This window comes from Pelodiscus sinensis, chromosome 5, assembly GCF_049634645.1.
Source record: "Pelodiscus sinensis isolate JC-2024 chromosome 5, ASM4963464v1, whole genome shotgun sequence".
Lineage (NCBI taxonomy): Eukaryota > Metazoa > Chordata > Testudines > Trionychidae > Pelodiscus > Pelodiscus sinensis.
This window is the reverse complement of record NC_134715.1, coordinates 101840511-101863498: the sequence shown is the minus strand read 5'-3', so window position 1 is coordinate 101863498 and position 22988 is coordinate 101840511. Positions and strand designations below refer to the sequence as shown.

The window sequence follows — 22988 nt, the reverse complement described above, 5'->3', positions numbered from 1 at the left end:
GGTTGATGAAAGTAGTAACTAAGCACTTCTGGAAATAGTAGTGGAATAAAAAGTACAATATTTTAAAAAAAACTACTTCAGTAAAAGTCGAAGTACTGTATCGCAAAAATAAATTACTTGAGTAAAGTACAAATACCGAAAAAATGTATGAGTAGTGTCATGAAGTATTTCTACTTATTTACTTTCCACCTCTGAAACTATGCCAAGAGTTTATTCTCTAACTTGACAATACCAATAAAGTAGTGAGGAAAAGGATACAAACTGAAGGTATTAAATATTTCCTTTCTATTTTCTCATTTTCAAACATTTGAATCTATCCACTTATCTTCATACCTTATCTTAGGCTGCCACTCAAGCATAGAATTGCAAATAGCCTCCCTTCATTCCATCCCTTCAGAACTTTTCTTAGATGAAGACTTTTATATGAACTCCGTCCATTTCTTCCCTAAGGGTATGTCTACACTACCTCAAGTTTTGTCGAAAAAACAGCCATTTTTCTGACAAAACTCTGAACGTCCACACTGCAATTGTGTTCTTCTGCAAGAAAATCAAAAGAACAGAGGTTTTTTCCAGCATTGGTAATCCTCATTCTATGAGGAAGAAGCCTTTTTGTGAAAGAGCTCTTTCACAAAAAGGCGCGTGTATTCAGGGCCGAGAGAGCTCTTTTGGAAGAAGAGGAAAAAGCACAGGTGCCTTTGTGGCCATTCCGTCCATAGCAATCACAGCTTAAATGCGATATAGCACCCATTCAGTCTGGATGCTCTCTTTCGAAAAAGCAGATCGCTTTTTTAATGCACTTTTGCAGGGTGGACGCTCTCAGAAGAAATTTTTTTGGAAGATCTCTTCCAGAAAAGCTTCTTCGGAAAGAAGCGTGTAGTCTAGATGTAGCTCAAGTCATCTGTCCTGAAACACTGAAGCCCAATCCAGGAGACTGAAATAAGAATAGGTATTCTGAAAGGCTACGTCTACACTGGCCCCTTTTCCGGAAGGGGCATGTAAATTTCACCAGTCGTCGTAGGGAAATCCGCGGGGGATTTAAATATTTAAATATCCCCCGCGGCATTTAAATAAAAATGTCCGCCGCTTTTTTCTGGCTTTTAAAAAAGCCGGAAAAGAGCGTCTACACTGGCCCCGATCCTCCGGAAAAAGCGCCCTTTTCCGGAGGCTCTTATTCCTACTTTGAAGTAGGCGCTTTTTCCGGAGGATCGGGGCCAGTGTAGACGCTCTTTTCCGGCTTTTTTAAAAGCCGGAAAAAAGCGGCGGACATTTTTATTTAAATGCCGCGGGGGATATTTAAATCCCCCGCAGATTTCCCTACGACGACTGGTGAAATTTACATGCCCCTTCCGGAAAAGGGGCCAGTGTAGACGTAGCCAAAATGTTTACATTATTTAGTTATTTATTAAATATGTAACTATCTACATTAATAGTAAGCACCACTAAGAAGAAAACAGTGAGTTCTGTTTCTAAAATTGTTCTGCAAGTTATTAAAACAAAAAACCAAGCACTGCCATTGTTTCCCCTTCTGTTAAGTGTCTCAGTATAAACTCATTTTGCCGCTCCTCTTCTTGCCATTAGTCTCCTGCCAATGAACAGTAAGGAGCAAACAGGAATTCCTCTTGGCTGAATTTATAATTGTGAAAATAAGTGCAGGCAGCTTAACTCTAACTAATTGTATTATTTTAAAAACATTGATGTTTATTTTTACCTGATTATTTCCCTTTCAGTGTTCTGTACCCATATGTTGTCCAAGATAGCATGTACTTGGCATACGTACTGCCTCTGCACAACAAAGAAAACCCCATAGCTGCCCTGCACCAGCTAACTCTCAGACTTCCAGGCTTGGGCTGTAGAGCTGTTCCACTGACATATACATCTCCAGGCTCAGACTGAAACAGATTGTAAGACCCCCACAATGTCCAAAAGCATTCAAGTCTACACAGCAATGAAACAGCCCCAAAGCATAAGTTCCAGGAGCCAGAGTGCACTGCCATTATTTTTCTTTGCTCTGTAGATTTATACTTAATGACAAAGGAAGAGAGTAAGATTTTCCACTTTGTCTTTTTTCTATGCTGTTTTAGTAGACAGTGACTCTCCAAATTTTCTGCATTGTGTAATACTTGAGAGAGAGCAGCTGTCTTGTGGACTCCCAAGCACTTCACTTTTATCATGGGGTGATACATCTGTCACCCACTAGTTTAGAATCAGTACTAAGAAGAAATAGTCTGAGTCAGCAGAGCATTCTGTGATGGTTAATTTTATGTGTTTGTCTTCCAGCTGATAGTCTCCACCTGGCAGTTGAGACACCAGCTAGATTCTCTTGTCCATGTTTAATAACAAAGGTTATACACCCTAAATTCTGCTCCATTTGACATCTGCGCATCTCACTTATTCAGTGGGGTTGTATAAATGTACTTGAGCACACTCTCAACCATTTTGATTGAGAAAAATTGAATGAAGTTCATTCACTCTCATCTGTGTTTAATTTTGTAGGAAAAATAAGCATTCACAGGAGTAAAAATATGTGTGTAGTTGAAGTTGGAAAACAACTTTTGTGTATAAGGATCAGCTGAGCAAGTAAACTTTCCCTGTGGAGAAGTCATATTTCAGACTCGTCCCACCTGTGCAAAACTATCCCATATAAGTCAGTGTGCATGCAAAATGTACTTTAAAGGGTAACTTTTTAAACAGTACAAACAATATGCAAATATGGATGCAGTACTCAAAGAACAGAGTTAGAGCAAAAAATTGGATAAAGGCTATTACAATACAGTTCCAGCTAAACTAGTTCCTATTGCAGTCATAGGCTTCCCCTATGTCACACCTATGTTTGAAAAGCCTGATTTGGCTGGGGTGAAGGAAGAGAAGTGTGACCGTGAGAACCAAGGGGCAGCTCTTGTACAACAACAAAACCAAGGACCAGCTGGACTCTTATCAGGCAGCCCTGCCCTATGATGTAGGACTAGGTTTGAGGCATCCCACCTGTGGTGGGAGAGGCCATGCCCGTGAGGCTCCCCGAGTTGCCTTTCCCTGCCTCCATCAAGGAGGTCATGTTTTTTAAAGACTTGCAAGATTTAAAGAAGCTTCAGGGGGTAGCAGTCTGTACAGGATAAACTGAAAAACAACCACTGGTCGGGTAGCACTTTACAGACTAACAAAACATGTAGATGGTATCATGAGCTGCTTGTGGGCACAGCCCATTTCTTCAGATTAAGTTTTCAAAATGGGGGCTGGGGCTGAGGGGAAAGGAAGAGAAGAAAGGGAGGGGACTGCAGTGGGTAAAACGCTCCAATTGTCTTTCACCTAGGGCTGCAAATCCCAGGTGCTACCCACCTGCGGCAGGCGCTCCTCCGGCCGCCGGAGGGCGCTGCAGCCGCCACACGCAGCGTGGGCTTTGCGTGGGTTCTCTTGCCCCCGGGAGATCGCCAACAGCGGTGCACGCGAAGGCTGTCGGGACGGTGGCAGGGCAGCGGGAGCCGCGGCCTGTGGTTGGCATGGAGGGTGCAGCGGCGGTGGCAGCTGAGAGGAGCCCGGGCGTAGCGGTGCTGCTGGGCCAGGAGTCCGCCCGCCCCGCTCCCTGCTGCCCACACGGTGAGGCGGGGGTCGCGCTGAGCCCGACGGGCTGGCTGGAGGGGAACGGGGGAGGAGAGGAAAGGAAATGGGGGGGCTGGTGGGGGGGGTCAGAGAGAGAAGAGGCGGGGCTAGTTGCAGGGGGCATGTGGGGAAGATGCCTCGGGGAGGACAGCAAAGGGCCTGGTTGCAAGGGAGCCGAGGGCGGCCCAGATTGATGGGCAGAGAGACTAGGGGCCGGGAAGGGGGTGGAGAGACATGGGGCTGATTGGAGCAGAGCGGTGCTGCAGGCAGCACGAGTGAGGATGAAGCTGTTTTGAGTTTTCTTTTGGCAGATTTTTGGCTTTTGTTTCTTGTGCAGTGTTTTTCCTCCTCCACCAAATTGTTCCTTTGCACTTGCGGTTAGCAGAGTTAGGGCACCTGCTGGGATTTGATAACTGAAGTCTGATTTGTGGCAAATGTTGTGTATTTAAATAGTGTTGTTTTTCTGTGCTTCACATTAACGGATCTGTGTATTAGTATGCTCCAAAGTTGCTGTGGTTTTTTACGGCATGTTCTTCTCATGGAAAAAGTCCAGATGAGCCCGGTAGTATAAAAAATTCTTGAGATTGGGCTGCTCTTCAAGTGCAACATATTTATATTGTTTATACTTTTGAAAAAGTTATCCTTTAAACTGCCCTTTTCCTGCTCATTGACTTATGCATATGGATAGGATGGTTTTTTCCCCACACTATTTTAAAATATACACTCCCCCTCCAACTCAGAATTCAAATATTAGGCCCATATGTAGAGGTTCTGCATTAATTGAATTAAAACAGGAAAAAAGTGGAGATGCATGGGAAAATGGAATTTCTCTTGAGTTATTTGCAGCACTAGTACCTGAAATGCATAAATAAATTACTTTTATTTGATCATGAGTCTATTTAAAAGCACAAAGATTCATGTCAAACACACTTTATGCATTTGCTTCAATGTCTAGTCATTGCAATTAATTCATGTGCTTTTATTACTGTCTCTGATTATCCAGCATGTATTTCTGGGCGGAGAACAAGCACGAGACATTTCAGGTCAAAATATTTCAGGAGAAAGTTTACAGATGCTGGAAATATGGCCTCAAAATGAAAGTGGGATTTCTGCCATAAATATATCTAGTGTTGTAGCAAAGGGCATTTTTTTATTTGAATATACTGATCTCAGCCCATTTCTTTTTTAGGTCCCACACTTCTATTTGTAAAGATTAGCCAAGGTAAAGAAGAGGGAAGAAGATTTTATGCTTGTTCAGCATGTAGAGATAGAAAAGACTGTAATTTTTTTCAATGGGAAAATGAGAAGGTAAGAAAATACTATTTAAGATATGGCAAATGTTACATTTCTTTTGATATTGGAACTCAAGATTTCCTTTAGAGAAGCAATATTTACTGTTTCTAAAGTGGTGCAAATTGTTGGACAGAGAATGGGCTAAATGATAAAATACCCCTGTAGTTCTGGGGATACAGTTTCAAATAGGATTTGCTTTCAAAGAACGTATAGCTGAGGTTAAATGTCGCTCTGTATGAATATTACAAAACTCAACACAGTTTGTTGCATCCTTTCCTAATTTGTATGTCTGCTCAGTCAATTTAAAAAGAATTTTAACTTAAGATTGATGAGTGCTGGTGGACTCAGAGGAGACAGATAGCTTAAAACTCACTTCTTGGGGGTGGGGGAAGGGATGATATTGGCGTAGAAGTTTAATAGTCAGATTCTTACACCTTAATCTGCTATTGAAAACCGGCTGTTTGGAAGTGATGAACAGTTGTCTGTCTTGAAAATTGTGTGTGATGGCTATTCCCTGGATTGTGTTGATTGACGTGATGTTGCTTGTGGATAGATATGTCAAGACAGACATTATACATATTTTATAAAGCCACTATTACAGGATTCTTGGTTCCCAGTCCATTAAACTTTACTGCCTTCCATTGTGTCCTTTAAGTAAACTAATATTGTGACTTCTTTGTAGCTGTTCTGCAGCTACATTAAAAAGGTTAACTAAAATCTGATGGGAAGCGTGAATTTCTCATAAGAATAAAATAAAGATTTCTAAATACTTGGGAAGGGCCAGTCATACCTTCAGGACAGTTGGAGGACTTCGATCCCCAACTCTTGAAGTCAATGGCTAAATTCCCATTGTCCTCAGTGACAGGACCAGGTTTACAGGGATTAGCATTCCAATTACACTGCGTTATCCTTTAGCAGTGAACATTTTCTATTTTCTTCTCCTGGTTTTCTTTATTGTAGAAGCATGAAGAGAATTGGCTTTTATCAATTCATAGGATGTTTGAATTCTTTCAGGAAATCATCTTTTCAGTATGTCAGATGCTGCCATGATCTCTCCAGGCATTGTGGGAATCCTTCTGAGTGGTTGGATCTCTTGCAGAAACAGTCAGGTGCTGAAGAGGAAATGTGAAGTCTTCTGGGAATCCATATTTTGTTCAATAGAGACGTGTGAAACTTTCATATGGCATAGTTAGGTTCATATCTCTCCTTTTGCATTTTTTTTTATATATACAGGTGTCAGAAGCTAGACTTTTGGCACGCAAAGAAGTTAACAGAAATTGTCGACCATCTTTGTCGCACAGACAGAACATGGAAAGGTATTGTTACTATGTGAATTTGCATTAGTGAATTTGTCCATGTTAGTTTAGGTACATCAGCTGTGCTAATTATCCCTCCATTATGCTAATTAAAAATATGAACATTACAGACAAGATTTTGGAAAATACGTACCAGTCAACTATGAAGACAAATTATATGAAATGTTTCCTTAAAATATGATCTCATCCAGGCAGGGATTGTATCTTTATATGAGTCGGCATTGCCTACCAGATTGTGGGCACTAAGGTAATAAATAGGTCAGCTCTAGCAGGAGTTAAAATTGAGTGGTGAATGCAGTTAGTTGAGCATATTGGCCTTCATTCTTATATTTTCTAAATAAGCTTGATAGCACAACCCAAAGGAAATATGCACTGCCAAATATTTTATAAGGGTCTTGCTTGTCATCCTACTGCAGAGTTTTTGGAAGAAGTTTTTGCCCCAGTCCGAGGGTATTGCTGACCTATAACTGACTCTTCAAACACAGTGTTGCTGCTACAAGTCAGATGGTCCCAATGCATTCAGTTACTAAGATCCTTTGAACCATTTCTACTAAAATCACAATCTTCTACTATTTGAGTTAAAGGAGTTGCTCTTTAACTGGAAGCAAAAATTGGCATTTCTCTATGTAGACCAGCTTCTGGTGAGATTTGCAACACACTTAACCCTCATGCTGCACTCTTCTCTTGTCAAATGAGGCTTTTCCCAAGCATGCTGCTGAACGTTTTTTTCTTAACCATTGATTGAGGTGCAGAACCTTTGAAATAGTGCTAATACAGTATGTTGTTTACACTGTTATAAAATACCTGGAATAATTTCATGCCTTAATTCAGTGGTTTGGTTTTGTAAAATTGGTTCCTTGTTTTATTTTGTATTTCAAGGTATAAAGAATTTGTTCTGTTGCCGTTATCAAAAAGGAAGTTTTGTCAAGAATGCCAGAAGTTGCTATTGCCAATGGAGTGGGACAAACACTCTGACCATCAGGTACTTCATGATCTCTCTGTTGCCCATTTACAAAGGCCCAGTCAACTTTTGTGTCCACTGGAGAATAAGAAGACAAATGCTCAGTATCTGTTTGCAGATAGAAGTTGTCAGTTTTTGCTGGACCTTATCATTGCATTAGGATTCAGAAGAGTGCTCTGTGTTGGCACACCAAGGTATGGTAACATCAATATATCTTGAAAGAAATGCTTGTTATTAATTTGCTTAGTCTTTTTACTTACATTCAGTGTAAGTAAAGGGTTCTCTCCTTCAGAATGTGACATTAAAATGCCTTCGTGACCTTTGGTTTAAGGTATTTTCAGAGCAGTTCATGAAGTCTTTTTGATCTTATGAAGATGCAGATAGAGAAGTCCTTATAAATATTATAGTGAAGCACCGGCAGCCATCTTTCATTAGAAAGTAGGGTTTTGCTGTCTTTTCTGGTAATGGCACTGAAGTGCACTTGGTTTTCCCCTTCTCACAAAAAAACCCCTTTTTTATTTTTTTGTTTTTAAAAAAATGTTAGAATTAAAAATTCATCTGATAGGTTCCACAATATCCACTGCTTTATTATCACTGATACTGAGTTTTCAGTTAATGAGATGCTTCTTTCTAACTTCAATTATTAGTGAAATTGAAAGACAGATTACACTGAAATCTCCCAAATTATGCTCTTTCATCTGAAAAATAAGTTTTCTGTAGAAAATAATTGGTGATTGTTTTCGAAAACACTCATGATATATGTTAAGCAGCTTTGCTTTAATTACTTCAGGCTTCATGAATTGATCAGATTAAAAGCGTCACAAGAACAGGAGTCCGATGTTAAAAGCCTTCTGCTAGATATTGATTTCAGGTAGGTTTTGCTATGTGTCTGTATGGGGAACTTAGGCAAACTTTTTTCTGTGTGGTCTATTAATTTTTAATTTTGTGCTTTTTAACTCGGGGCCAGGACCCATGAAGTATATTTGTTTTTCAGTTAGCTCAGTGTTTGACCAATATAAGTAAGTACTTTTCTTCTGCACTCAGCCTGCCAAGATAACTCATAATTAAGCAGTAATGGCCTCGTGCTCACAAGTTTTCATCCTAAATCTTCTTATTAACATGTAGAAATTTATGTATATGTATTATGTTACATTCAAAACTTACTTTACAGGTATTCACAGTTTTATACAGAGGAAGAGTTCTGCCACTATAATATGTTTAACCATTATTTCTTTGGTGGAGAGGTAAGGGCCAATCAAATTCCCTGAACGTTTTTTTCAAAGCTATGTATATTGTTCATGTAGAATTTTGTCCAAATTATTGATGTGGTCAAAAATATTACAAAATAGTTACCATAATGTCATGACCAGAAAACTCTACTTCATATCAAAGAATAGTAGTGTCTCATTATACAGAAGCATACCCCGTGCCTATTTTAATTAATACTATTTAAATAATTGTAGTTACTTTTTCTTTAAATACTTATTTTTTTGTTTAAAAGAAATAGTTTTAGTACAGGTTATTTTCTTACATAAGCAAAGAAAGGAAGAAAAAGCATAAATGGGCAATATAAAGGAATGAAACATAGTTAAGAATATGCTGGATTAGAACAGTGGTCCAGCATCTTGTCTTGACAGTGGTCAGAACCACATGTTTCAGAGGAAGGTGCAAGAAATCTTGTAATGGACAATAGTCCATCCACAGGAAAAGTTCCTTCTTAACTTCCCCATATAGTTAGTAATTTACACTCTGTTACTGGTGTGCTCAGTGATCATAGTTCAGCTGTACCTTATCTTTCTGTTTGTACTTGTTCTAGCTCTGAGAAGTGACTGTAAAAACAGCCACACCCTTTTCAGCAGGTTATTTCCTTGGAATCTTCAGAGAGCTATCTGCTGACTACTGCTTTTTTATTCCTGTTAGTCTTGCAGATCTAACACAGTGAAGAGGGAACAAGCTTCCTACTTATGAATCTCTAATATAAAGATTTATTAGAGTCCTGCTGAAGACAGTGTGGTTACATTGGTTCACTGAGAGCAGGATTTAATACAGATGTGCAAGATTAAAATATCTCAGCTTGGCTCTCTGAAATGAAGACAAATACACAGTGCTTACAAAGTTAGAAAAACAGCTTTTTACTGGTATACTAAGCACTTTTGGTCTGGAAATCATTGAAAAGAAACATGCAATCCTACCATGTCTTATTTATGGTCACTTTCAGGAGTAGAACCATACTGTAGTAGAGGGATGGGAAAATACCAGCCATTGGACTGGATCCTGTCCCCCAGGGTTAGCCTCTGGTGGGCCGCTGCCACTAAATGTACTCGTGCCTCTGTAGTTATGGGCGATTTTAGCTCCCATTGGCTGCAGGTTACTGTTCCTGGCCAATGGGAGCTGTGAGAAGCGGTGTCCCAGTCTGTGCTGCTTTTGGTAACTCCCATTGGCTGGAAATGGCAATCTACAAATCTACTGCTAATTACTAAAAATATAAATGGCCAATGCTGTCATTTAATCTTGCTGAGCTCTTTTTTCTGGGAAGGTAACTTGTATCTCTTGTAGGCTGCACATGAAATCTGTAGAAAATTCTTGCATCAAGAGAAAGGTGAAGGAGTCATATTAGTGACTGATCCCCCATTTGGAGGTTTGGTGGAGCCCTTGGCTTTTAGTTTTAAAAAGCTAATTGCAGCATGGAGAGAGGTACAAGGGGAAGGTATGTATTGCAAGCAAATAAGATGGCGTTGATAACTTTATCAACCTGTAATAATAAATTACTGGTTTAAACTGTAACTTACTCTTGAGTGGATGCACACAAATTTTGTAAAATCATAGAATTGGAAGGGACCATGAGAGGTCATGAAGTCTAGTCCCCTGTCCTTATGGCAGGGCCAAGTACCATTTATACTGGGTGGGGAATCATTTTTGGGTTGGGGGCTGATGACCCATGTCATAAGAACATAACAACATAAGAACGGCCGTACTGGGTCAGACCAAAGGTCCATCTAGCCCAGTATCCTGTCTACCGACAGTGGCCAACACCAGGTGCCCCAGAGAGGGTGGACCGAAGACAGTGATCAAGCGATTTGTCTCCTGCCATCCCTCTCCAGCCTCTGACAGACAGAGGCCAAGGACACCATTTTATCCCCTGGTTAATAGCCTTTTATGGACCTAACCTCCATGAAATTATCTAGCTTCTCTTTAAACTCTGTTATAGTCCTAGCCTTCACTGCCTCCTCTGGCAAGGAGTTCCACAGGTTGACTACACGCTGTGTGAAGAAGAACTTTCTTTTATTAGTTTTAAACCTGCTACCCATTAATTTCATTTGGTGTCCTCTAGTTCTTCTATTTAGAGAACTAATAAATAACTTTTCTTTATCAGCCCTCTCCACACCACTCATGATTTTATATACCTCTATCATATCCCCCCTCAGTCTCCTCTTTTCTAAACTGAAAAGTCCCAGTCGCTTTAACCTCTCCTCATATGGGACCCGTTCCAAACCCCTAATCATTTTAGTTGCCCTTTTCTGAACCCTTTCCAAGGCCAAAATATCTTTTTTGAGGTGAGGAGACCACATCTGTACACAGTATTCCAGATGTGGGCGTACCATAGTTTTATACAGGGGCAGTAAGATATTCTGTCTCTTATTTTCTATCCCTTTCCTAATAATTCCTAGCATCCTATTTGCCTTTTTGACCGCCGCTGCACACTGTGTGGAAGTTTTCAGAGAACTGGCCACGATAACTCCAAGATCTCTTTCCTGAGAGATCAAAAACCAGTTGGGGGCTGCACATAAATGAGGAGTAGAAAAGAAAAAAAAAAAAAACACCCAAAACTCTCACGGAGATGCTCCCCGACTGAGAGAGGGAAAAAACATTCTCCATATTCCTCTTGCACACCAGAGGCTTGGAGGAGAGGGGGAGAGCAGGCTAGTAAATTTTGTAGGCTCCAGCCCTGCGAGGGGACAGCAGGAGAGTTGGGACAGCAGCATGGGCTTCCCAATGCTGAATGGAGCCCTGAGCCTTGGGAGCTGGATCCAGGCAAGCCAGGGGCTGAATCTGGCCCCCGGGTCTTAGGTTCTCCACCCCTGATCTAGATCATACCTATGGCTATCTAACCTGCTCTTAAATATCTCCAGTGATGATGATTCCACATCCTCTGAAGGCAATTTATTCCTGTATTTAACCACCCTGACAGTTAGGAAGTTTTTCCTAATGTCCAACCTAAAACTCTCTTGCTGCAATTTAAATCTGTTGCTCCTTGACCTATCATTAGAGATCAAGGAGAACAATTTTACTCCTTCCTCCTTGTAACACCCCCTATTTCCAGATAGAGGTGAGAGATACCATTCCTACCTATTCTGGCCAATAGCCATTGATGGACCTAACCTCCATGAATCTATCTAGCTCATTTTTGAACCATTAAAAGTCCTAGTCTTCACAACATCCTCTGGCAAGGAGTTCCAGAGGTTGTTTTAAACCTGTTGCCTATTAATTTAATGTGGTGACCCTTAGTTCTTATATTGTGGGAATAAGTAAATAACTTTTCCTCATTCTTGAGTGGCGTGGAAAAAATGATTTTATAGACCTCTACCATATCCCCCCTTTGTCTCCTCTTTTCTAAGCTGAAAAGTCCTAGTCTTTTTAATCTCTCTTCATATCGTGCCTGTTCCAAACCACTAATAAGTTTTGTTGCTTTTTCTGAACCTTTTCCAATGCCAATATATCTTTGAGATAAGGCGACCACATTTGTAGGCAGCATTCATGATATGGGCGTACCAGGGTTTTCTGTGGAGACAATAAGATATTTTCTGTTTTGTGTTCTATTTCTTTTTTAATTATTCCTAACATTCTGTTTGCTTTTTTGACTGCTGTTGCACACTAAGTGAATGTTTTCAGAGAACTATCCACAATGACTCCAAGATCTCTCTCTTGAGTAGTTGTTGCTAAATTAGTTTCCATTATATTGTATGTATAGTTGGGATTATTTTTTCCAATGTACATTACTTTACATTTATTGACATTAAAATTTCATTTGCTGTTTTGTTGCCCAATCATTTAGTTTGGTGAGATCTTTTTAAAGCTTTGCCCAGTCTGTTTTGGGTCTTTTTATCTTGAGCAGTTTGTCATCTACAACTTTTGCCACCTCACTGTTTGTTCCTTTCTCTAGGTCAGGTGTGGGCAATAATTTTTTGCCAGGGGCCACTTCAAAAATTACTGAAGTGGCCCTTGGCTGTGCCAGAAGGGGCGGGGCCTCAAGCGGAAGGGGCAGCACTGGGATACTTCCAGGTTCCCCCTCCCCAGACCATGATTGGTCGGGGAGTGTCTTTGCCTGCCCACCCGCCCCCTCCTTCTGCTTAGGTGCCCATGCCCCTGGCTGAAGGAGACTTCCCATGCTCCCCCAGGCCAATTAGGGCCTGGGGACGGGGGAGCATGCAAAGTTTCCTCTGCTCTGTCCCTGCCCTGCACTGCGCTTAAAAGCACCACGTGCTTCTGGCACTTCTAAGTGCTGCTTGCTCCTCACAGGGCGGGGCCAGGGCGGAGGAAACTGCGTGCTCCCCCGCCCCAAGGCCCTGATTGGCCTGGGGGTGGAGGAGTGCACGAAACCTCCTCCAGTTCTGTCGGGAGCACCTGGCACTTCCAAGCACCACATGCTCCTGGCAAGGTGGAGGAAATATTGCGTGCCTTTCCAGGTCCTAATTGGCCTGGGGGCAGGGGAGTGGCAGGGCCTCCACGAGCTGGATCCACCCATTTGGTGGGCCAGATCTGGCCTGGAGAGGCCCTTTTGCTCACCCCTGCTTTAGATCAGTTATAAATATGTTGAAAAGGATTGGTTCCAGGACAGATCCTTGGCTGACCCCAATAATTACCTCTCTCCACTCTGAAAACTTACCATTTATTCCTACCCTTTGTTTCCTGTCTTTTAACCAGTTATCAGCCCATGAAAGGACCTTCCCTCTTCTCCCATGACAACTTACTTAAGAGTGCTCTTAATGGAATTGGTTCCATATGAGCTATTGCTGTGCGCATAATATTTGCTTTGAGTGCATACATTCTTTGTTTCCTTTATTTAACAAAAAAATATATCTGGATCTGTTTATTTTATTATAGATCACAGCAGCAAAGATTTACCAATTTTTTGGATATTTCCATACTTCTTTGAGTCTCGCATTCTTGAATTTTTTCCAGGCTTTAGTATGATGGATTACCAGGTATGACCAAATATAATTTATGTTCTTAATTTACATTACATGTATAAGAAATTTAAAATGAGCTGGATTGGTGATAATCAGAATACTTATGGGCAGAAGTCAGTTCAAAGCTTTAGACTTGCCCAAATGGGGATATTCAGGAAAGTTAATCTGAATTAGCATTTTAAGTGTAGACGTATCCTTTGTTATGACAGCTCTGTTTCAGCACTTCAATGTAGACGCTTACTACAGTGATGGAAGTAGTTCTGTCACTATAGTTAATCTCCCCAAGAAATGATAGTTAGGTCAACAGAACAATTCTTCCTTTGACCTAGCATTGCCAACACCATGCTTTTTAAGAAAGCATAGCTATATGTCTAAATGTGGATTTTTCAGACCCCTAAGGAATGTAAGTTTTCAGCGTAGACTAGCCCTAAGGCCTGAATTTAAAGTGGGATAGTGAAACTGAATTAAACCTATGTGGATATTCCAATTTAGAATTAAAGTAGCCTTAATTCATTTTAGACTGTCCAAAGTAAATATTGCTTCTTTAATTCTGAATAAGTGTATCTGAACAGGAATTTAATGCAGGTTAGCTACTTCATTATAAGGTCCCACCTTTAGTGAAATTGGATTAATTTTTCTATAGTCTGTTCTATCCTACCAACCTCTGTCAGTATAACTGTGTTGCTCAGGAGTGTGAAAAATCTGCACCCCTGAGCGACATAGTAATACCAATCTAACCTCCACCCCATATAGACAGCACTATGGCAGAAGAAGCTCTCCCACTGACAACATAGCTACTGATTTTCGGGGAGGTGGATTAACTGTACTGATGAGAGAGCTCTCCCCTTTGACTTAAAGTGTATTCATAAAAGCACTACAGTGGCGCATCTGTGGAACTGCAACATTTTAAGTGTAGACTTGCCCTGAATGTCCCTTTGAAGACAAGCTCTTTGATTAACTCAAACAGCTGTCATAAATAAATTAATCCCAAATAGACTGCTTACTTTCCCTTAGTGTGGAATTTCTCTTACAAATCTTCACCTGCTCAGTGGGTAACTTTAAATCCTGGACCAATGAAAAGCGGAAAATCTATTTCTCACAACCCATCAAGGCTAAAAATAGGATCTCTGTACCATTGGAAACGTTCTTTTTTATATTCTGTACTAAAATTGAATTATGCATATACTTTTTTTACACTATTGTGTAAAATGACTTAGTCCTAACAATATTGTATTTCTATGGTACTCATCAGTATATAACCTGTATAACACCGTTGATACATAAAATTGTGGGTAGAGATCTCCTTACTTACTGAATTAAGGCAGTTTCCTCATAACAAGATCTGTGTAATTTTTTTTTTTAATTGCTTCTGCATTGCGTTATGGCATATTTGTTTGAGGAAATATTTAAATGAGCTGTACAATACACTTTTAAGATGGAAAAAATACATTCTGCGCTTGATCTCTTGTAGAAATTTGATCCATGATTGTGGTCTGTTGTGAAATTATGACATTGACTGCCGAGAGCCCATGAGAAACAGTGATAAACTGGTTTCCAGCCTGTTTTAGCTTTTTAGTTCAACAGTCTGAGGAGAGAAATGACAATTTTTTAAAAATTGTGTATTAATATAAATATAGTGGTTACTAATTAAAGCAGTTGGGAAACTGGCATACATTTTTGATGAACTGGATTTTACCCATGAAAGCTCATGATATAATGTATTTGTTAGTCCCTAAGGTGCCATAGGACTGCTCGTTATTTTTGGTTCTGTACTTCTAATAGTGTCCAAGGTAGAGTTGTTGGTGTAAATGTGTAATAGCTAGACTATTTTAGCTACACATTTACATGTGGTGGGGAAGGCGGGAGCTGGCTTTTAAATCAGCTTCCCCAGCCCCGGCTTCCTCCTGCTGTCCCCTTCATGCTGCTGCCGTTGTGGGAGACAGCAGTGGGAAGGTGACTCAGAGGGAGCTGATACGTGTGGGGAGCCGGCTTCAATGTCGGCTTCTCACGTGTACCATCTCGCGCCCACTCCCCCACCCTCCACACTGCTACTCCTCTATCAGCAGCAGTAGTGGATTATTTTAACAAAGGAGATGCACCTATCTCCTCCGTGGCAACTATAAAATAATCTTAGCTCTGCAGTGCAGATGGGGAAAGAAAAGATGATGCACTAGATTGTTAGGAAATCCTCTTCCACAGTTGCCCCAGTAGTATAATCAGACTAATTAGTAATCATCTAATTTTGCTACTTGGTTTGTATTGGGGATGGAGTCTAACAAACTTTTTTGTGTTGTCAAAATGGAATAAACATGTTAAATGTCATCGTCACCGCTCATTTAGCATAGGACTCGGTAAGAAATGTAAAGATATTTAATTTGTTCGTCCTGTGCTTTTATTCTCTAGGTAGACTATGATAATCATGCTCTTTATAAACATGGAAGGACAGGCCGTAAACAGTCTCCTGTTCGCATATTCACCAACATTTCCCCCAGCATGATTGTACTTCCTGTGGAAGAGGGTTACAGGTGAGGTGTAAAAGGATATGCTTGCAGTGTGTGTGTGTGTGTGTGTGTGTGTGTGTGTGTGTATATATATATATATATATATATATATATATATATATATATGCGCTCAAGTGACTGCATCCACTATTTTTTTTAAGAAAAACCTAGTTGATTATTCCAGAGCTCAAAATATAGCAAACTAAATTTGCATCCATAATGTAACTTTATTTGTTGAATTGAAAATCCACTCATAAAGTTCTTTGAGCAAACAGCAGGCCAATGCTTTTGTAACTGCTTTTTCAGGTTTTGCTCTGTGTGTCAGCGATATGTTAGTTCAGGGAACCAACATTGTGATATCTGCAATTCATGTACATCAAAAGTAAGTTCCTCTTTCTGGAATGGTATTTTAGCAATTGTAAAGTGATGTTTGTGTTGTTACAAATCTCTTCTGCTATTAATATTAAAAGTGTATCTTTTGTGGCAGAGAGCTCAATATGGGAGTCTTTTGATTGATTTAAACCAGTGTTTCCCAAACTAAAAAAATGCCACGCTAAGGCCCAGTTGCTGAGAGGGGAGCAGAGCAGGGCTGGCTGGGAGGAGGTGTGTGTGTGGAGGGGGGGGGGGCCCAGAACCAGCTGCAGGGAAGCAGGGTTAGGGGTCACGGGGCTGTCCAGCAGAGATCTGGGTGGGCGGCCGAAGCAGGGTTAGGGGTAGCAGGGCTGTCCCATGGAGATCTGGGCAGGTGGGCGGCAAAAGCAGGGTTGGGGGTAGCGGGGCTGTCGGGCGGAGATCTGGGCGGGTGGGCAGGCAGTGGAAGCAGGGTTAGAGGTAGTGGGGCTGTCCGGCAGAGATCAAGGAGGGCGGCGCGGCAGAACCAGGGCTGAACTGGGTGCGGGGGGGGGGCGCTGGCCGGGGGAGATTGGGAGGAGGAGGATTGGAGAACCACCCTCTGGAAGCAGGGCTGGATGGGGGCAGCGGGCTGGGTGGGAGTGGGGCACTGGAAGGGGGAGATGGGGAGGACGGGAGAACCAGCTGCCGGAAGTAGGGCTAGATGGAGGCAGCGGGGCTGGTGGGGGGGTCGTCGGGGGAGCGGGGCTGACTGGGGCAGATCGGTGGGGGGTGGGGGTGAACTGGCCACCAGAAGCAGGGCTGGACAGGGGCAGTAGGGCTGGACTGGGGAGATTGTGGGGGTGGGGAGAGGAGAGGGGGAGCGGGTACATGCCACAGGAGTGAGTCTGGCCCCGTGGATTCCATTTCTCTCCCCCCCCCCCCCCCCTCCCCCCCCCCAAATACCCTCCCTCGAGTAGTTGTAGTTGTGAACTGCCTGGCTGGTAGACACTAACACAGCGTTAGCACATCTACCAGCCAGGCAGTTCGCAGCTACGGACTGATGCACCTAATTATAATAAAACTTACCTAATTATATAAAATGTCCAGTATTTTCTGTCCAGTATTTTCTCAATTTGTTTCCCAGACAGAAGCCTCAAATACCAGACTATGGGGGACAAAACTGGACACCTTGCAACCATATCCTTCCTTGTACCCTCCCTCCTAGCCAAATACCCTACCCCCCAATCTGCTCCTGCAGTGCCCATGCAGTGCCAGGTCCCCCAAGACCTGGCCCAGGCTGGGCAGAGGATGCAGCCAGGTGAAACACTGAAAATTTAGTGTTTCATCTTACATCTTTCAAAATTCCATCTTACAGTCCATTTATCCAATCCATATTCCCTTAACTTGCTGGTAAGAATATTGTGGGTGACTGTATCAAAAGCTTTGCTAACGCTGGCACTGGGAGCTTTAGGAGGACCAGAAACAACTTAGTTGAATATTCATCAGTTGCTTAATTAATATGCAGATGACTGTTACCAGTCCTCCAAAAGCTGGTGAATGGATTTACTGGTCCCTGTGTCAAAAAGTTTGGGAACCCCTGATTTAAACTATGGATCAGTCCCTGTAGAATTTTCTGTGTCCATTACCTCATTGATTTCGGCTGGACAAAGGATACCTGAAGTCTATACATCTGCCCATCAACAGCATGTTGTCATGTTCCATTTTTTTCTCTGCTTGGAAAGGTGGAAAAATATGCTGCCCTTTATGGCACCTCAGTTCTGCTAACAGCTGCCAAAAGAAATCATGGATCCTGAGCATCTGTGTATGCTACTTGTGCACATACATATTCCATATATTTGAAATATTTCAATGTTGTATGCCAGGAAGTTGAGGAGCACAGTACAGTTTAAAAATGATACTGCATATAGTGAAAATATTTTATTAGTAACATTTTAAAATATTTGTTTAAAATTACCAACTTTTTTATAGGATGGAAGACGATGGAATCATTGCTTTCTTTGCAAAAAATGCGTAAAGCCTTGTAAGTACAGAACAATATTTTTCAAGTAATAGAAGTTGACTTACTATATATTTCTGTCCAAAAAAGTCAAAATAAAAAATAGAAATAAAAGTAATAAACTATAAGACATTCATGATTCAGTGCAAAAGTACCCAGTTTCCACAAAATTCAGCTTGTGTGGATGGATTTCACCTGCATGAAAATGTCTTTGTTGCTGAATCAAGGCACAGTTAATTCCTTCAATTAGTTATAGAAAAACTTAAAATAGTTTGATTCTTGCTTCTTGTAGAATCATGATTAAATCTTTATAAGATTTCTCAGCTGAATTCTCTAAACATATTGATGCATCTTTTCAAAATCATAAGTTCCCATTACTTACTTTTCAGCTTGGATTCACTGCAACACTTGCAATCGCTGTGCTCTGCCAGGTCACACTTGTGACAGAGCTAAAACTAGTTGCTTTATTTGTGATGAAGCAGGTCACAAACGCAGCACCTGCCCTAATCTCTCTGTGGCTGAAAGAGCTTGCCAGTAAGTATAACACTGCATATGAATATTTATTTGAAAAACCTCTCAGTTGTGGGATATGATTATTATTTCATGAGAATGATTTGATAGAAGTAGAGAGAAAGTTGTTCAGTAAATTCAGATTGTGATAATCAATAAGTTGAAGTTTTTATTTGAGCTAAGGGTGCAATTTCCAGCTCAAGGAGACACATTTGTGCTAACTTTTATTGAATTAGTACACTAAAACTGTGTCCATTGGAGATGTTAGGCAAGTATTTGGGACAGTTAGCTGCATTCTGCACTAGCTTGATCAGAGTTAGCGTATGCCTCCAAGCTGGGCATCGCATCTCCAGTTCAAAGTGTGGACACGACCTTCGAAGAAACAGGAGCTCCTTGACTTGTGCAGGATCTGGGAGCTCAGCACCCTCCTCCACTCCGATAGAGGCTGTTGCCTCTGTATCAGAGGCAGCAGCACGGGGGACCTGATTTTTAAACTTTCTCCCTTCATGGACCAGCTCCTGCCTGGAGTGGCAAAGGGCTCCCCAGGAATGGGGCCAGAGCATACTGGCTGCTGGCGCCACCCCCAGGGACTACAGAATAGTCAAGTAACTGAAAAGAATTCATGAGGTTAATCGACTATTCAGTTAACCAATATTTAACATCCCTAATGTGGAACACACTAATAAAAACAATTTTAAATAGGTGTCTGGTAGTTTGTGGGAGTGTTTTGAAAAAGGTCTTTTTGAAAAAGATCTGCACACTGAGCATATTTCAGACACATGCCCCTCTCCAAGATAGTACATTAATATGCCCATCATTGTCCATCATTGAAGGGTCTCTCAGACCGGACGACTTTCTGAATCTGAAAACGTAAAGGTAACTATTGAAAGAGAAGGGGAAAGATTTGAGTTTGTCAACAGAATTAACTAACCCAAGGTAGAACGAACACTAAATATCAATAATAAAAGATACAGCTATGAGGATATTGTTTCAGCTCTCTGTCATGGGTGTTAAGGAGGAACTGAGCAGCAGTTGGATCTATGCTGCTTTTATGCTCTTGAGCTATGTCTAGACTACTAGCCTCTTTTGAAAGAGGCTTTCGAAAAAGCCTCTTTTGAAAGAGTGTCTAGATTGCAACCACTTCTTTAGAAAAAGCGAGTTGCTTTTTTGTAAGAGAGCACCCAGGCAGTCTGGATGCTTTCTTTCGAAAAAGACCTGTTAGCATTCAAGAACACCTTTTTTCAAAAGAGCACTTAAGAAAAAAGGCGTTCTTCCTCATAAGATGAGGTTTACCACGGTCGAAAAAATGCCACGTTCTTTTGATTTTTAATTTAGAAAGAACGTAGCACCAGTCTAGATGCAGGGGAAGTTTTTTTTTTTTTTTTTTTTTTAAAAAGGCCACTCTTTTCAAAAAAAATAAAAAATCCTGTAGTCTAGACACACTCTTGGGTGAGGGATTCTAACTGTCCGGTGGTCATCAGTATACAGAATGAGATTTTTGTGTACATGGGAGTTCATATTCCTCTAGATACGCATTTTCCACATGGATGCCACTTCAAGAACCACAATTACTATGAGGTTTTTTGAAGCTAAATTCATTCATTTTTGTCTGAAGCAGAAGAATCAGGATGACCAAAATAACGTACTCTAGTTGAGTAAGGCATGTGTATCTCTTGGCATATGAGAGTGTGTTTTAAGCATTCTTTTTCATAGATGAGATGGCAGAAATTGTGGTTCTGTGGCCTCTGTGATAGAGCCAAAAACTATACTCGCATTTGTGTCCATAACACATTGCAAGCTCATATTTGATTTGCTCTTACAGGTTGCACCTCTGTAAACCGGGACTCTGTGGTCTGGCAACCACAGATGTTCCAGGATCAGGGAGTCCTAATGTGCTTTGGTGGGGGAGAAGCCTGGCATGTGGCCCGGCTGGGCTCTGCCTGGGGGAGCTGGGAAGCCCCGTGGGGTGGCAAGGCATAGGGTCGACAGCAAGGGAGCCAGAAATGGCCTCCCCTGGTCCTGCAAAATCCTTCATCTGGGACTAGTCAGGTCCCGAGAGTGCTGGACCAAGGATGTCCAACCTGTATCGCTGCTAGGCATAGCCCACCATTTCTGTTTTCCAAAAATTTTAATTGTGGAGTAATACATAGCCAAAATGTAGAGAGAGCTTTATTCATATTTATCCCTACCATATTTCTCAAAGTAGTAAAATCTGCATGAAAATGACTGACCTTACTTTTACATGAAACTTTGTTTGCTTCCAGTTTTGGTGAGATCAAATATATATATCTTTCTGGACTATTGTAGTTCATGCAGACCGTAGTTTACTACTGTATTGTCAATATGTTTCTCCTGATATAAATTATTGGATTAACATGGGCTTAAACACCTGCAAATGTATGTTGTGGTTAGTACAAGACTCTATAGTTATTAATTGATAACCTATTACATAGATAGCATTACCATAACAGATGGAAAAAAATACTTGTTAATTATTTAGGTTTTAAATCCTGTGTTCCATACAGATTCTTATGTTTGTACAATTTCTTCAATAGTAAATTGGGCAGTGCAATTGTTGAACATGTAATGTCAACAATCACCATGTTTTATATTTGAGGTGATCAGATGTATACTTTTAAAAGTTTTAAAAGCATTTGAGTCTAAAATTACAATACTGAGTAAAGATACATCTATAGGTGTAAAATAAATTTAACCCCATGTCAATGTTGAAGTAAAAGTAGATTGTAATATCTCTGCAGAGATAATATTACAATCTTGCAAGTCGAATTTCAAAGGGTATGTCTACACTACCCTCCTAGTTCGAACTAGGAGGGTAATGTATGCATACTGCACTTGCTAATGAAGCCCGGGATTTGAATTTCCCGGGCTTCATTAGCATAAGCGGGGAGCCGCCATTTTTAAATCCCCGCTGCTTCGAACCCCGTGCAGCGCGGCTACACGGGGCTCGAACTAGGTAGTTTGGACTAGGGTGCCTATTCCGAACTACCGGTACACCTCGTTTCACGAGGAGTAACGGTAGTTCGGCATAGGACCCTAGTCCGAACTACCTAGTTCGAGCCCCGTGTAGCCGCGCTACATGGGGTTCGAAGCAGCGGGGATTTAAAAATGGCGGCTCCCCGCTTATGCTAATGAAGCCCGGGAAATTCAAATCCCAGGCTTCATTAGCAAGTGCGGTATGCCTACATTACCCCGCTAGTTCGAACTAGCGGGGTAGTGTAGACATACCCAAAGAAATTTACTTTAAGAGCTGTTGTTCTGACTATATTTGAGATTTTAGTCATAGACAAGTCCTTGTATTTGTGTTTACTACAATGTACAATTCACTATAGCTCTGATAACATGTAATATGTTTGTCTATTCCCTTGTTTTCCAGAGCTGACAGAAAGCGGAGGCTAAAGAAGAACAAGATAAAAATGGATAATGTTAAAAGACCATCTGTGAAGCATGCTACGTTCCCACGGAAAAAAATAAAGAAAAAGAAAAACACTCTTGCTTGTTAATACTCAAGTTACCTAAAACTGTGAATGATTTTACAGCCAATTTTTGCTTCCATTTGCTGTAAATGTTAATATGATATTTTAGATAAAGCCGGTTTGAATTAAAAATGTCTGCTTCTTGTAATATTACCTCAGAACTTTGGCAGTAGGAGAAAACTGCTATCCAAGCTGCTCTTTCCATTTGTGAATATGTTCAAGTGTGATATCTAAAACAGCTTATATACTAGTCTAAACCATGACTGCACTAAAAGACAAAATGGAATAATATTGTACAGGACTTGTAAATTATTGGGACAAGGTTTTTAATAGCTTTTAATTAACTTGATATTGACCTGCATTTTTCTCCTTGATATTGACCTGCATTTCCACCTGGCTCTTTTGCTTTCCAAACACCATCTACCATGCCCATGTAATGGATGGCAAGTCAGCCTTTTGTTCTTTATCTACTGGTATGTTGGTTGTTTCGTGGCAGTAATGGAAACCCGTGTATTATTTCTTCTAGATAACTAGATACATGTAGTTTTTAAACTTTTATCCACAGTTGAGACATTATACAATGCAGAGACAACAAAAATGCAGAGGCTGTTCCCCTCCAACTATCCAGTATTTTTAGCATATCAGTGGTAAACTGGACAGTTTATAGATTTAAGGTCAGAAGGGACCATTGCAATCATTTTGTTTGACCTCACTATTACTGGCCATCCAACTTCTCCAAAATAATTCCTAGACAAGTGCCCCTTGTTATGTGTCAAGTATG

At 41.0% G+C, this 22988-nt stretch overlaps 1 protein-coding gene across 3 annotated transcripts; it reads left to right on the top strand.

Moving 5' to 3' along the window:
- The first annotated feature begins 3358 nt into the window (after positions 1–3358).
- Positions 3359–22496, top strand: ZCCHC4 (zinc finger CCHC-type containing 4). 3 transcript variants are annotated; one of them, XM_075930625.1, is made up of 13 exons: positions 3360–3591; positions 4784–4902; positions 6121–6203; positions 7083–7358; positions 7955–8035; positions 8336–8408; positions 9721–9871; positions 13267–13367; positions 15756–15877; positions 16160–16235; positions 18176–18227; positions 18593–18737; positions 22108–22496. In XM_075930625.1, exons 1-13 carry the CDS (start codon positions 3495–3497, stop codon positions 22232–22234), a joined length of 1503 nt encoding a protein of 500 aa, XP_075786740.1. In that variant the 5' UTR covers positions 3360–3494; the 3' UTR covers positions 22235–22496. The 3 variants fall into 3 exon arrangements, with proteins under 3 accessions (XP_075786741.1, XP_075786740.1, XP_075786742.1); XM_075930627.1 differs by lacking the exon at positions 3360–3591 and adding an exon at positions 3747–3869; XM_075930626.1 differs by lacking the exon at positions 7955–8035 and having other exon boundaries at positions 3359–3591.
- Positions 22497–22988: the final 492 nt, after the last annotated feature.

Coding starts and splice junctions, on each gene's coding strand:
- ZCCHC4 (XM_075930625.1), top strand. CDS start 3,495: ATGGAGGGTGCAGCGGCGGTGGCAGCTGAGAGGAGCCCGGGCGTAGCG. Junction 8,036..8,335: donor CTGCTAGATATTGATTTCAG/GTAGGTTTTGCT, acceptor CTTACTTTACAG/GTATTCACAGTTTTATACAG. Junction 13,368..15,755: donor TTAGTATGATGGATTACCAG/GTATGACCAAAT, acceptor TTTATTCTCTAG/GTAGACTATGATAATCATGC.